General features: G+C 48.4%; 4 protein-coding genes across 4 annotated transcripts; 2 read left to right on the forward strand and 2 right to left on the reverse strand.

Annotated features, from left to right (window-relative positions):
* Window positions 1-1,465, reverse strand: HSPB2 (heat shock protein family B (small) member 2). Its single transcript, XM_050911050.1, has 2 exons — window positions 1,372-1,465; window positions 1-476 (listed from the first exon to the last, which is right to left on the reverse strand). Exons 1-2 carry the CDS (start codon window positions 1,463-1,465, stop codon window positions 25-27), a joined length of 546 nt encoding a protein of 181 aa, XP_050767007.1. The 3' UTR covers window positions 1-24.
* A 2,132-nt stretch (window positions 1,466-3,597) lies between these two features.
* Window positions 3,598-7,081, forward strand: CRYAB (crystallin alpha B). Its single transcript, XM_050911026.1, has 3 exons — window positions 3,598-3,854; window positions 5,468-5,590; window positions 6,757-7,081. Exons 1-3 carry the CDS (start codon window positions 3,657-3,659, stop codon window positions 6,958-6,960), a joined length of 525 nt encoding a protein of 174 aa, XP_050766983.1. The 5' UTR covers window positions 3,598-3,656; the 3' UTR covers window positions 6,961-7,081.
* A 1,155-nt stretch (window positions 7,082-8,236) lies between these two features.
* On the reverse strand, window positions 8,237-9,720 carry CFAP68 (cilia and flagella associated protein 68). Its single transcript, XM_050910842.1, is given in 4 exon segments — window positions 8,237-8,425; window positions 8,428-8,540; window positions 8,919-8,985; window positions 9,496-9,720. Coding segments are annotated over 4 exon segments (594 nt in total).
* Window positions 9,721-10,606: 886 nt separating this feature from the next.
* FDXACB1 (ferredoxin-fold anticodon binding domain containing 1) lies at window positions 10,607-14,686 on the forward strand. The gene is made up of 5 exons (XM_050910973.1): window positions 10,607-10,775; window positions 11,476-11,632; window positions 11,772-11,975; window positions 12,402-12,560; window positions 13,301-14,686. The coding sequence occupies exons 1-5, from the start codon at window positions 10,607-10,609 to the stop codon at window positions 14,487-14,489; spliced, it is 1,878 nt and encodes a 625-aa protein (XP_050766930.1). The 3' UTR covers window positions 14,490-14,686.
* The last annotated feature ends 761 nt before the right edge of the window (window positions 14,687-15,447 follow it).

Here is a 15,447-nt window from a genome sequence, read left to right on the forward strand (position 1 = left end):
TGTGCAAGCCCAGATCTGGGGCCTTTAGGACTCTTCCTTCCCTTTTCCTTCCTCAGACTGTTCTTCTTTCCCCACTGGCGGCTCCTGTTGGATTATCTTCACCTCGTTGACTCTGGCCTTCACCTCCTTCCCCGTCCGGGGAGCCACAATGCTTAAGATGCCATCGTGGGACAACGTGGCTCTCACCAGCAAGGGGTCGACATCCAGAGGGAGGATGTAGGTCCTGGTGAACTCTCGGGAGATGAAGCCATGGCGGTCAGCCTTCTGTGGATGCTGCCCCATCACCTCCAGCAGGTTGTCTACGGTGCGGACAGTGAGCTCATCCGGCAGGAAGTGACAGACATCCAGGAACACCTGGAATTTGTGCTCATTGAGGCTGATCTCAGAGGTGCCTCGATCCAGCTGCTTATTGATCCGAGGCCTGATGTAGTAGCCATGGTACAGGGCAGGAGCTAAAATCTCACATGGGGACACACCTGAAAATAAGACTCAGTGAGGAGTGTGGGGTTTCCAGGGGAAGGAGTTGGAGAAGGATGGTTGGTAGCAGATAGGGGAGGGTTACAGGAGGAGGCTGGAACCTGGCAAACACCTTGGTTTTGCCACCACATCAGCACAATATGGATGGACTCTCTTGCAGTTCCTACCTTTGTGTCTCTAAAACACACACAGAGCCAGATGCCTGCCAGCCACTGCCTCCCACCACACAGCTGGCAACTGCCAGCAAGCCAAAGGCTGGCATCCAGCTTTTACATGTCTGCTGGGTGGACAGGGAGGGACTGGTAGGTGCACTGGGTGCTCTGCAGTGCAAAGCCCACAGCCAGGAATGGGCATGGAAAATGCTGATGGTGAAGAAACTACCCTGAAGAACTAAAGACCTTTTGTGTGCCATTGTCCAGGGGGCTTTCCTTGGAGCTTTTTGCCTTTTCATGCTGTTGTGCTGGTGCTGAATGGTTCTGCTGCTGCCCACATTCCTTCCCCTCCACCAGCCACTGCCCGGCTTTGTGCTGAACACCCCAGCTCAGCTTTTCTCCACAGCCCCCGGCTGCAAAGTCTCCCCCCCCCCCGTCCCCCCACCGGAGCATTTTGCTCCATGTTTGCACAGCATATGCATGAATGCCAGACCATTGGGGGCATGAGGGAGGGACAGGAGAGACAGCAGTAGGCATGGATGGAGGAAGTGGACCTGAAGAGAGAGACCCTGGCTATTCCCTGAATATTCTCCCCTGATTTGACCTGGGTTTTTATGCTCAACATTCCTTGCCACCAGCTTCCCTAGCCTGCTCTGGAGCTCAGTCTCCCCAGGGGGACTCCACCAGCCCTCCTGCACCAGAGGAGAGAAAGGTACTGGGGGGATCTCATCTCCTTTCTTACCTTCTCCAAAGTTCTGGTCATAGATCTTGCTAGGGTTGGCAAACTCGTACTCCGAACTCATGGGGTAGGCATGGGGGACAGTCCGTGCAGCCATGGCGTGTCTGGAAAAGGGACCTTCTAAGCACTCACTGCCTCTGAGTGAAGGCTGCAGATTGCAAGGTTTTAATTGGGCGAATTCCACAGGGAGGAGTGTGTGATAAAAAGATGGACCAAAATAGCCACGCGCACAGGCCCCAGGATGCCTCGCCAGGGTGACGAGGGAAGCTTCTCGCTGCATTCCAGCAGGGAGTGCAGGCACTGCCTGCAGTCAGGGACGCCTCGGGAAAATCCCACACCTGCTCCCAGCCTCTGAGATCCCCTTCTCGAGCAGGGGGTGCAGGAGGCAAATGGGCAGCCAAGTACAGCAGGGAGGCACGGAGGTGAGCTGAGGGAGGCTGAAGTAGGAGAAAGCAAGACAGACCTCAGGCTCTGCTGCCTGTGGTGCTCCCAAAGGCAAGGGCCAGCAAGAAGGCTCATTGTAAGCAGGTTCAAGGAGTCCCTGACACTGGTCCTGCTGGCCCTGAAGCACCCTGTGGGGACATTGCAGTAGCTAATGCTGGCTGGTGCTTGATCAGGTCATACAAAGTCACGAGAAGTCACTATCACACCCATCGCCCCACTGGGAGCTTAGGGCTCAAATCAGCCCCTCCTGTGCCCTACACAAAGGAGCTTGATTTTCCCAGAAGCTGAGCGGACGGCTCAAGCCTTTTATTCCTATGAGTGGTGAAGTGCTGCAGGTAGTTAAGCAGGGATAGACAGGATCTAGATCCCACTACTGACACCTCCACATCCCTAACCATGCTGCTGCAAGCTGGCTGTCCAGACTGTTCACTTGCCAGAGCTTTGGCACAATGTAATGAGACCCCGAGAAATGCTTGTGTCAGTGATCACAAGTTAACCAGGGATCTGAAGCTTGCATAGATCCAGTTTTATTGACTTGGGGAAGGGAGGGGGGGGGGAGTAGTGCCCAGTTAAGCTCCTTGTACCCTGAAACCAGAGATTTCCTTGAGTCCATGTCCCTGCAGTATGAGAGAGCAGGTGCACTGCTGTGGATGTAATGGGGAATTGGAGAAGGTATTTATGGCCTGAGCTGTTGCATAGAGCAAATTCTGCTCCCTGTTCTTGCAGGCAAGCTGAGACAAAGAGGGTCAGACCCTTTTGCAAAGGACTGGTGGTGCTAGCAGTAAGAATGATGTGCCTCTGAGCCAGTAATTGTATTTAAGTTGCAAGCTGTCAGAGGCAGAGGCTAGCTCTTGCCCTTTAAGGACAGTTGCTAGGCTGAACCCATCCATTCCCATGATTTAGGTTCACAGGCAACGCAGGAATTAAAATAAATGTGTGAATTAAGACGTATTAGGAGCATAATTATAGGAAATCAGCTTACTGCAGGGGCACAGGCAGACAGAGGTAGCTTGCATCCCTGAGAAGGCATGTCACAGTGCAGCACCATGGAGGCCATTGGCATACCCAGTTTATCTCTGCGCACAGCCCTTTGGAGTACTCTGAGGTCACAGAGTGTCGGGCTTTTCTGCTCTCTCCAGCAAAGTGGTTTCTGTAGTGGGCAAAAGACGAGAAGTGTTGGGCTGAAGCACTGTGGAGAAAGCCATCCTTCATTCGCACACAACACCAATGGGTGTGCACTAAGGCAGCAGGGCTTACTGGGCTCCAGAGAGCTGCACTGCCAGCGGTATCTCAGCAAAGACCTCGTGGGATCTTTCCTGCCCTGTGACTAAAGCAGGCCTGTGGTTTCCTTTGCCTTAAGGAGAGGCAGAGTTCTTCCTAGACTGGTGGGTGATGTGGGGAGCTGAAGTCTCAGTGCTGTCGGCGGGAACAACGGCCCCTTGTCATTTTCCCTGTGAGGCAAAGATAGGAGCTGCATTGATCCTGCTGGCATCCAAAGCAGCTGGGAACACCCGCCAAGCCTGCTTGGGACTCTGCAGATAAACAGCACGTGGGGAGCAGGGCGGGTGGCTGGGCAGTTTGGCTTCTTGCTGCCCCATTAGGCTCCTTTTCTTCTTCTCCTCTTCCCCCTCCTCCTCAGCAGCGTGTTCAAATCCCCCAGACAGCTACTGGGCACCGCTGAAGGGACCAGCCCAGGAGTGGGACAATAAAATCCCTGACACCACTGTTCAAGAGGCCTCAGCGGGGGGGGAAGGCCAGGCCAGCTGCACGGGTATAAAGCTGTCCCGCGCTCCCAGCACAGCACTGCAGCACAGTTGTTTGCCAGGCTCCTCCAGCGCACTCCAATGGATATCACCATTCATAACCCCCTGATCCGCAGACCCCTGTTATCTTGGTTGGCACCGAGTCGTATCTTTGACCAGATTTTCGGAGAGCATCTGCAGGAGTCAGAGCTGCTCCCTGCTTCCCCCAGCCTCAGTCCCTTCCTGATGAGATCCCCCATTCTTCGGATGCCCAGTTGGCTAGAGACAGGACTCTCTGAGGTAATCTTCCCTTCTTAATGCTCTTTGTTATTGCTGTGTACACATCCTGATGGGTCTGGAGCTGGAGACCCATCAGAGCTGAGAGCTTGGAAGCTGCTTGTAGGTGGTTATTAGGAAAAGGCTGGGGAAATGGGTGCTGTGTTTGTGCCTCTGCTCCTCTGCATTAGGCAAGAACCTCTGCGTGCTCTGCTAATCATTTGTGACTGAGAGCAAGTATTACCATAGTGTTGGGAATAGAGAGAAACTGAGCTGAGTGTGTGTGGCAATTGACTGTAAGAGCTGATGGAAGAAAGGTGGAAGCCTAATTTCCCTGTCTGCTGTGCAAAACTTTCATTCCCACTCCCTCCTGAGAAGCAAACAGCACAGGGGTAGTGGGCAGGGGTAGTGGGATCCTCATGTCAGGCAATGTGGGAGCTCATGGTTGCTGAGGAAAAAGGGGACTATTTTAAAGAATCACTGCTGAGAAGAGCAGCATTTTAAGTAAGATACAGGACCCAAAGGATCATGAAGCAGCCATCTGCTTGCTTCAGGGGCTGAGCCGAGAGGCACGCAGTTCAAACAACCTTGCCTGTTCTGCGAGTCAACTGTCTTATTTACAAGTAACTTGTAGAGCTATTCTAAGCCAAAGGAGTGAGAGGAAAGTATTTTTTTAATCTTTGCATAATGTTTCCCTTGATTTAGTGACCTGGGTCTGGCTGTCCACCGAAGCAGCCATAATAAGCACAACATCTGACTACCTCAGTGGAGAAATCTTCACAAATAATCTAGAAGGAGGAGGAAGAACCTAGACTCCCAGGTCAAACTGCGGAAACCAGTAAGCCTAGAGCTGGCACAGAGGCTGCCTCCACATCCCAGAGCAGAGCTCCAGAAGGCTCACATGCTCCCTGACCACAAATACAGCAGAAAGGCAGAGACAGCCAGCTCATATAGCAAAGTCCCACACACATGTCCAAGATAGGCAGAAAATGCAAATTCAACCTCAGGAAGCAGCAAAAAGCAGTATTTGTTCGAGGTGATAAAGTGCAAAATGGAAGGGAAGGAGGTGAGATTAGCAGCAGGTAACTCAGTTTCGGCAGAAGTCCTGTTCCTCAGATAACAGAGGTGAGCAGTGAGGCAGTACTGCTCACCAGTGACACATTATTTTGGTTACTAAAGAGTGACGATGCAGGGGAAAGCCTGCAAGCCTGCAGATGAGCTGCAGTCAGCTGCACAGTCAGGGTTTCTTTTGCTTGAAAGACTTTGCAAAATCCAGTCACAGAAACTGGAAATCTCCAGACATTCTGTAAAAAGAATTGGATGCGAAACCCGTACACCAACTAAAGAGTCAGTTTTAACAAATTCAGATTAAGAGAATCTCTTCCTCACTCTCAAGGAAAATATTTATCTCATGTGATCAAGAGAAAGCATTCATATTTTAGATACTCTAGTGATGGGCGTTAATGTAACAGGCCAGCAAGGGACAAAGCCACCCAGATCAGAATCCCAGGACTGAATGAAGATCAGACAGTACATGTGTAGATACCAGCTTGAGTCTTGAACTGCTATATTCTGAGAGCCTTTCTAAGCTGAAACCCTCACCTGCTCTTTTCTGAAGTCACTTCCTTGTTTTGCAGATGCGACTGGAGAAGGACAAATTTTCTGTAAATCTTGATGTGAAGCATTTCTCCCCTGAGGAGCTAAAAGTGAAGGTGCTTGGGGACATGATAGAAATTCACGGGAAACACGAGGAGCGCCAGGTACTTCTACTTTAACTGTGCGACTGATAGTCAGTGTCAACTTCCTCATCTATGGTTAAACAAGGAAACTGCAAAACAATCCTCTCCTGTGCTCATCTCAAATACTTCTAATGTTTTTTATCAACCAATCCCAATGGAAGATGCTCTGTGCAACCCCCCCAGCTGATCCCAGACTGGGCAGCAACAGGGTGGAGATTTATTGCTGATGTTACATGAACTGTGAACTGAACTGGAAAATCATCTTTGAAATGGTCATTTCTGGGCCTCCCTCTTTCTGGGAAGAGGCCAGGAATGCTGGGAGGCATTCAATAAGCTAACAACAAACGGTAATAATTAAACCACATAATGAATCAGTGTTCTGTTACTATGAGGCTACCTCTTCCTGAAAAAGGTCCATCTATCAGTTTGTAATCCTTAAAGGTTGTGTTCTGCTGTCAGTCATCCCACTGCTTGCTGGCTTTGGAGACCTGTGTGGCAACTGGGCAGACAGAAGTCAAAATTCATGTCCAAAGCTGTGTGTAACAGGGTTTGCCAGTCCCCATCTCCCTCCCACCCCCCACCCCCGCCTCCTTGCCAAAAGGAAATTAATACGTATGATAAAGTAGCTATGTCACTGGAATTGTCAGCTCTAAGAGCTTCTGGGAGCACAGATCTGTCAGTCAGGAAACAGAGCATTACTTGTAGCTCGTGGAAGCCTGTAATTCTGACATAGCTTCTGCAAATTTTTTTGGCTGAGAAAATAATCAAGCACTACAGCAGAGATCAGCTCACTAGAAAGTTGTGTATTACTAGAGCTCTGGAGACCCTCAGGAACAGGTGTGGTTGGCACTGCATGTAGGTCTAGCTGCTGCATCTTAGGAATGACAGCACACCACTGTGCAATGAAGCCAGTCCCTCGCTGGCACAAGAGCTGGAACATAAAGCCTCCTCCTGTAAACAGTGTACCTGCAGGCACCTGCAGCCTAGGCAGGGCAGTGTCTCACTTCGGCCAGTCTTGGCTCTTTAAAAAGGGCATCTCATAATAAAAACTCTTTTAACTTTATGAAAAGTTTTCCTTTGAGAGCTGGAGCTTCCTGATCTCAGACTTTATGCAAAGGGCCCACGGTTTAGGTGGAACTGAGTGAACGTTTCTAATCAGGGCTGTTCCTTCTCTTCTCGTTTTGAAGGATGAGCATGGCTTTATTGCCAGGGAGTTCAACAGGAAATACAGGATTCCAGATGATGTGGACCCTCTGACCATAACCTCATCACTCTCTCTGGATGGTGTCCTGACTGTGAGCGCACCAAGGAAACAAAGTGACATCCCTGAGCGCACTATCCCTATCACCCGTGAAGAGAAGCCTGCCATTGCAGGAGCCCAAAGGAAGTAGGCTGCTATTTAAAGTCACTCCAGGGGGCCATTCAAGAGCACTTTTCATCAGATGCCAGCTATATTGAATGGCTACTCTTATTATTTATGCTGAGTAAGTTTACTAACAAATAAAACATGAATAAGCAGTTTGTATTTTTTTGCTTTGAGCACTGAGGACAAGGGAAGTGTTGGGTCAAGAAAGCCGTGTAAGGTTGCTGTGCAGGGAAACATACCTGGCATCATTCTTGCTTACAGCTTGAGTGGCAGGTGTGTCCAGGAGAGCTTGTCTTGGTGTTCAGAAACACTTTGCTAGTTTCACTTCGTGTACTCTAATGTTTTGCAAACATCTAATTGCATGAGCCTTTTCCTTCAATGTTGCCAGAGGATTTCAGAGTGTTTCACAAGCAACAGAAAAGTTTCTCCAGTGGAGATTAGACTGGTAAAACAACTTCATGACAATCAAAACCCATTCGAAGTGTGGGTATTAGATAACAACTGAATGGAAGACAACTGTATCTTAAATCTCTAGAATGACTCATGTTATGGAGAAGCATACAAGTGCTGCAACCAATTTCATCTGCAGTTGCAGATGAAAACTGCATAGCTGCAGTAAACACAGATATATCCAGAGAGGAGACAAAAGTCCTGCTCTCATGGTGCAAATCACATCACTTTGAAACTATGTTGTCAGTGCCCTTCAAACAATGAACAGAATATGACGTCTACAGTATTAATCTAATTTATGCTAACATTGTTGAGTGGTACAAAACACTACTAAGTCCTTCTCAGGTGTCATCATCTGCTTAGCACCTCTCTTCAAAGGGATATGAGCACAAAGGAAAGACTGTATTACTGGAATTGGATTTCTAAAATTCATCTCCAAAAAGGACAGAATGCCATAGATCTGTCACACAGATCATCAGACTCAGTTATGACCTGACCTATTTTCTATGTTCCTTATACCTGCTAAGAAAGAAGTTACATTAGAAGGTATCAGTTTAAATCTCAGATGAACTGAGAGGACATCTTTCTTCCATGGCTATAAGTGAGAAAAATAAAATGAGCACTCAGTGATGTGGCATCACTGTCAAATACCCCAAATCCCACCTAGTTGCCAAGGTCTAGTGCTTCCTATTAGCTGGTTCTAATAAGCTCTTCCAGTTAAGGTGTTAGTTGGCTTGACTGACAAGGCGCAGGGTGACTGGTGACTTGCAGTCACCTCTGCACACAAAACGAACGACAGAAGCACACATAGGTTACAAACAATACAGCTTAGAAAGCAGGAAGAACATTTTTCACATGATGCTACATTTGGCTTTAATGTGTGACAGGTCTTTTTGCCTGAAGGATATCCTTGTAGCAGTGCTAGCAGACAGGCCTGCTGCTTTTCTGAAGGCATAGTCTGCAGATTCTCTCCATCTCTGTTGCTTTTCCTGCATCATTCTTGTTCCTTCTCTGAGTGTTGGACACAAGCAAAGAAAATGCTGCCATATGGAGGCCTGTAGTCTATTGTGTAGCAGGACTGAGCAGTTGGGTTGAACGAAGGAGGTTCCAACTCAGGGTGGTGGCCTGGAAACCAATGAGGTTCTCGTTCAAATCCTAAAAGAATAAACACAAAAAACCTTGAGGAAGTAAGTGCAAAATAGTAACAATATATCCAGAAAGTGCAACTGAGGGAAATCTTTTCTATAGAGCAGGGTTTTGTTAGGCTCAAACTCAGGAGCAAGAAATGGGAATTTTGAGTGAAAGCTCATTGGGGATAAACATGATGAGGTTAGCTAGACAAGAACACTTGAAATGCAAACACCACTCCCTGAATGACTCGAAATACCTGTTCTGTGGTGGCACAAGAGCACAACTCAACAATGAGAAAATGACACAAAACAATTCTGTCATCTCAAAGCACAAATGTCATTCAGAAGCTCCTCTTCAGCTACACTACAGAACCAACAGACTGTTTCAGTTCTGTGCACGTACTTTTTATTCTCTGATGCTTTCCTTTGTTGTAATCTGAAGAGTATGTTGTTTCAAAGCAGTGAGTATACTGAAAAGAAAAACTCACATTCAGCATGGCTGAATGTAAGTAAAAAACACAAACATTTTGTATCTTACAGGAAGATCAAAGTATCTGCAATTGCACTACTACTTTCAAATCAGTCTAACCTAAGATCACAAAGCTTCAGTGATGACTTTTGTTTCACCATCTGAACAGCAAAGGAAAGAGAGCTGGACTGGGGCCACTGTTACAAGGAGTAAGACTGAGTTTACACAAAAAAGCATTCCTCACATCTTTACTCCTGTAGTGGAACTGTTGTAGGGCACTCATCAGAGAAAAGGGTGCTGACTGTTGCCTTTCTGCATTTTTAAAAAACAGTAGAAAAGACTAGGAACAGTGCTGCAGAAAGGGAAGCTACTCATGGGAGGCTTACCTCTGATGTATTCGTAGCTGGGGATGGAAAAGGTAATGCTCTGTGTGCATGCCAAATTAAGTGACCAGTGGTCATCTCAAGTGAGATTTCCTATATCCACAGTAAGGAAAAGCACAAGGACATACCTGGGAAGGAAGTGGCTTGGGCTGCACAATTCTCTGGATATCGTATCGCTCTTCATTCCAGTTCCCCATAAGGATTTTCACTGAGTAATCATTTTCATTGGTGGTGCACCTCCAGCCATACTGGGAAAACTTAGAAGTGCTGTCCCAGTTTATCCACAGTTCCCTGTGGCCAGTAGCATGCATTAAGGAGCCATGGAGGGAGTTGTACAAACAGATCTTGGACATGATCTAGCAATAGAAATCAACAAGTCCCTAGGATCAGCTTGGATTTCAACAGCAGGTAACATGACATGGAATGTTGTCCCTTCCACCCCCTTGGTGACTAGAGAGGGACCTCCTATACTTCCACATATGACAGAGGGCATCAGAGAAGAACTGTGTTCCTTCGGGGGGAGAGGGAGGTGGTATGGTAAGTATCTATTTTCCTAAACTGTGATACTGCATTTCTCAGCTTCACCTTACTGAATACCTCTCAGAGTAACTTACCCACTCTTTGAAATAAATGAAGTGATTTACCCAAGGCCACAGGGACCTAACGCCTGAACCAGGACCAGACCTCATAACTGCAGGCAGTAGGTCTCTGTTGGAGCTCGCCTTGGCCAATTTTAAGCCTTCCAACTGTCATTACCCATGTGACTGCTGAAACACTGTCCTCGCCCTGTGCAGCAGCTGAGGGCACACAAATAGAACAGGTGACAGTAAAGCATGGCTATTCTCTCTCAAGCCGTAACTTGCAGTTCTGGGACTGCAGCGGCCGGCCCGTCACAACTCCTGGCCTCGCCAGCGGCGCCGGCAGCTATTTGGGCCCTGCGCAGAGGGTCCGTGAGGGGGAGCGGCTGCCGACAAAGCACCGGGGAGGCCCGCAGAGGCTCAGGCCGCGCCGGAGGGGAGAAGCCGCTTCCGCAGCGGGCCCAGGGGTGGCGCGGGGGCCCGGGGGCCCGGGGCCGCGGCAAGGCGCAGCTCGCCACGCCACGGCCGGCCGCCCGAGGCCTCACAGGGGACGCGGGCGGCGCGGCCTGGCGCCACCAACAGGCGATGAGCGCACCAGCGGCCCGCTGGCCGGCGGGAACGTCACGAGGGAGCGCCGGGGGCCTCTGGGCTGGCTGCGGACATGGCGCCGGTGCGCCGCGTCCTGCTGCTCGGGGAGGGCAACTTCTCCTTCGCGGCCTCTCTGTGCGGGGCCGCGGGGACCCACGTCGTGGCTACTTGCTACGAGAGCGAAGAGGAGGCGTCCGGGCGGGGGCGAGCCGCGGAGAGCATCCGGCGGCTGCGGGAGAGAGGTGGGTCGGCGCCGGCGGAGCTTGGCCGGCCGGTGGGGAGGTAGGGTGGTAGTGGGGGCCCTCGGGCAAAGCAACGTAGGAGGCCGGGACGGGGAGAGAAGCGGTGTCGCTAGTACTCAGCCATTAGCTCGCCATTCATTGTGCATCACTTGTCTTTTCTTGGGTTTTATCTTTTTTTTTTGTTATATTCCTTTTCATTACAATTCTTCTCCTTCTTATTACTATATTATTAATAGTTAGTATTATATTTTATTTTACCTTGGTTATTAAACTGTTCTTATCTCAACCCACGAGTTTTACTTTTTTTTCCCCCGATCCTCCTCCCCATCCCACTGGGGGGGGGGGGGGGGGAGTGGCCATGTGGTGCTTAGTTGCTGGCTGGGGTCAAACCACGACAGCATCTCAGAAGACCACTTTTGGCATGAGGAATTGGAATTGCCCAAGAGACTAAATCAAATACCCTAAAATCTAATCAGACTGAAATAGTACTGAAACAAGTAGCCAGTTAGGAGAAGTCTCTGCAAGAGAGCAAAGGGAGCCTAGGCTTTTTGGTTTTCCTAATGCAGATGAGTGGGAAGATGGCTGGCAGGTGCTGCTCTGATATGCTTAAAAATGGACTAGAGGATTTTAATTGCTACCTTTCTTTAAAATTTTCTGTAATGATAAACATCAGAGTCTTGTTTTTCGTTTACTTTTGAAGGAGCTGAAGTTGTGTTTTCTGTGGACTGCACCAAGCTGAAGGACTATTTTTTACCAGAAAAAAGAGAATTTGATTGTATTTATTTCAACTTCCCTCACTGTGGGAGAAAGGCTGGGGTAGTGAAGAATAGAGAGCTTCTTGCCCACTTTTTCCATAGGTGAGTAAACCAGAAGTAGTTCAATGCTAATTGACTGCTGTGATACAGATTTCTAGCTGTGTTACAGGTGTTTTTCTGGCACTATAAAATTTCTGGGTGTGCTAGCAGGATTTTTCTTGTTGCCTGGCTTTCCTTCCAGCTCCGCAGAAGTGCTGACAGAGGAGGGAGAGGTCCATGTGGCTCTTTGCAATGGACAGGGTGGGACACCTGCTGATCAACCAAGGAGAGAATGGCACAACAGCTGGCAAATAGTGGCTGTGGCAGCAGGAGCTGGATTTATCTTGAGTAACGTTCATCCTTTTAAAGCAGAGACTATCCATGGATATAAGTGTACAGGCTACAGGTAACCATGGTCCATGTCAGAACAAATGTCAATCTCAGCCTAAAGACAGCAGGAGGACTGCGGTATGTGTATCTGCTTAGCAGACAGTCACAGAATCACAGCATGGTTGATGGTGGCAGGGGCCTCCAGCAATCATCTATGCCTACCCCACAGCTCAAAGCAGAGCCAGCTAGAGCAAGTCACTCAGAGTCACATTCAGTCTCCAGGCATGGACACTGCACAACCTTTCTGTGCAACTTGTTCCAATGTTGGACCACACGCCCAGTAAAAATATGGTAGTGTTGCATTTTTGTCACCTTGTAACAAGACCTGGGATTCCACAAGAGGTGTGTTAGTGTTACACAGAATTATCTGTGTAATGCTTACTTGTGACATGTTAATACAGGAAACGATCAATGACTTTGCTCTGGTTTTATGTATTGTCAGGAGTCAAGATAAATCTTTCTGTGTAGAGGGTGCTTTAAACCACATTTTCACACGAAGCATGCCACTTCCATATTTCAAACCTATGATCTGCGAGATAGAACTGGAAAGCCGAAAAGTTTCTTTTCAAGTACCACAAGTACTTGTGGATAAAATTAATAGGTAAGTTTTATAATTAGTTTCTGTTTGGCAATAACACACACTCCTGCTCTCAGTGGGAATGACCAGCATAGGTGTAAGATAAAATGGAATTGCTTCACTTTCCCTCCTTTCCCCTTACAGAATTTCCTGTTCCATTTCTTCTTCAAGTCTGCTTCACGCATGTTGGCTTGTGGTTATGGCCTACTTAAAAATAAGTCTACAGAACAAAAAGAAACTTTATAGTTGAGACCAGGCTGCTGTATACTTGAACACACAAATAAAGATGAAAACTTTAATCTGTTTTACTGTACTGTGGAAGAAATTCAGGAGCTGACTTGGTGTCTGCTAATACCACAATACTAAGGCTAGCTAGGATAAAAAATACTAACCTCTTAGGCAAACTGCTGCGTACTTCGGCAACTATCCAGGGCTAGCATAATTTGATTCATTTCTGTAGTGTGGTAATGCCTGTGCTGAGTGGAAATGGTGATGCTGACTGTTAAGTCCCATTCCTTTTTTACCAGTGAAAGTGCAGTTAATTCTTGATTGCAGCCTGGAGACAAACAGCACTGTCCTGAAAACATGTTAGCCATTGTGACACCTTTGATGAAAGACTTGGCTTGTTCAGGTAGTTACTAGAAACTGGCTTAATATCTCAGATTGTTTTGGGCAAACTGCTGCACTCAAATTATGATCACAGGAAGGCATTTCAAGGAAATCTGTTTAGCAGTGTCTGTAATTTGCACTTTTACTTTTCACAGGGGTTTCCTAGAACTAAATTCAAATCATCCAGTACGGACAGTAAAGGACAAGCTCACTGCAGAGCTCAGCCAAGCCTTTCCGTTACAAAATATTGACTACTGCCTTTCTCTGCTCCACCAAGGTCGCATTAATGGTGTTTGTCACTCAAATATCTTTTGGATCATTCTGAGACCAGAGGAGACTCCAAGCACTGAAGAAACGTCTAATGGACTGGCAAATGCAGTTTTATTTTCCCATGTTGATTTTTGCAGGGACACAGATAAGAATGGGGGGGTGAATGTACAGGAGGGATGCCACATTTCAAAACAGTATTATCTTAGACCTTCCCTTCTACCTGATGCTCAGGCAATAGTACAAAGAGGAGCCTTTCTCCCAGGGACACTTCATGTTCTTTCTGGCCCAGTTTTCAGGAAGTGTCTTATCACTCCTTACTCCATGCCTGTTTTTCATGAGATGGTTTTTGTATGTGCAGTTAACAGGGGTACGGAGAACAGCTGTATCAAGATGTTGGTGAATAACATTAAAACCAGCATACATTCTCTTCACCAGACTGTTTCTGGCTTTAAACTTAATATCAGCTTGCAGGAAGCAACAAGCTTTGAAACAACTGAGCTAAATGACTTCGCTGCTTTTGAATCTCAGCTTAGTAAAATTCAGTACTTCATCTGTATGGACATAGATACTTCAGGCTCCTGTGAGAAGGGCTCCTGTGTGGGAATTATAAGGACAGCTCATTATGAACTAGTAAGCAGCGAGTTGGTTGTTGTCTTTGCTTCATTGAATCTTGACCTCCTAGTCATGCTGATCTGTGGAATATCTGACTGGCGAATGCTCTGGACATCAGACACACGGTTCCTATGTCAATTTCCTGGAGGAGAGTTAAGGCTTTTCAAGAGTTTTTCTCTCTATCCACCTTCCTATGTGCATGATGTCAGCTTTTGGGTTCCTGATGGGGAACAATTTGACGAAGTTGCTTTTCACACAATTGCTAGGCAGGTGTCAGGTGAAATGGTCGTATCCATCCAGTTAATCGACAGTTTCCAGCAGCCAGAGACCGGACGGAAGAGCCTCTGCTACAGGCTGACCTTTCAGTCCTGTGACAAGGCACTGAGCCGCCAGGAGGTGGCAGAGATGCAGCTGCGCTTTCGGAAGGAAATAAACCAACGCTTGCGTGTAGCTCTTCGGTAGAGTGGTGCGGGTTGCTTTCAGGGGCTCGAGCAGCGTCTGCGCTTGTTGCCGATCTGGAAAACGTGGCCCGGATCTTGTTGGACCCGTGTGTTATTGCAGTGCCTCTTACAAAGGCGATGTGGACTTCAAGTACCTGCACACATTCTGAATGTGGAAATTCCTGTTAATGAAGTGCAAGCACCTTCCTGTTCTGTGTGTGTGTAATGAAACCTCATTTTAAAAAGTGGGGCCTTTCTTTGCTAGGGTCCTGTGAGACTGGACTTGATCTCCTTACTGATGCCAGTTCACTTTTCCTGTTCTTGCTTGTGTTTGCCCAGCGCCTTGTACTGGTGGCAACTGTATCGAGTACACTGAAAGAGGGAGGATCTTACTATTTCCAAAGGGTTGCGTACAGTTCGAGCACTGAAAACTCTCTGTGCAGATGCTCAGTCCCTATGGGAGGAGGACGTGTGCTGGGTTGCCCCGTGCAGCCCATCTCAGAAGGGAGGCCAGTGCCAGGGGTGCACCCGGTGGGGCCCCAGCCACATGCACCAGCAGACCATTTTCTGAGTAGCTAATACAGACGGTAATCCCAAATGGTAATTCCGTTACTAGATTCTAAAGGATACTAACTGTTAGACTCTTACACCAGTAATTCATTCTACAGCTGGAAAATCCACTCCTGAATTCTAACAAGAGAGCCCCGCGGAGTGTTTGGGAATGAAATAAAAATCTCCTAGTAGTAAGCGCAGGAGAGTCCGGTGGAGCCGAAGGAGGGTCTGTCCGATCCCGGTCCCGTCAGTTGCCGCCAGGCTCCCTCGCATCTGCCACCGGCGCCGCGTCCCAGCCGTGGGAGCCCGCCGCAGCGCGGGGAGCGGGTCCGAGGCCGGCGGGAGCCACCGGAGCTCCGCCGCAGGCCGGCGCCGTGCAGACGGTGCCCGCTGCCCCGGGGCGGGCGGCGAGGCGCGGGGGCTGCGGC

Source organism: Gymnogyps californianus, chromosome 25 (assembly GCF_018139145.2).
Source record: "Gymnogyps californianus isolate 813 chromosome 25, ASM1813914v2, whole genome shotgun sequence".
Classification (NCBI taxonomy): Eukaryota; Metazoa; Chordata; class Aves; order Accipitriformes; family Cathartidae; genus Gymnogyps; species Gymnogyps californianus.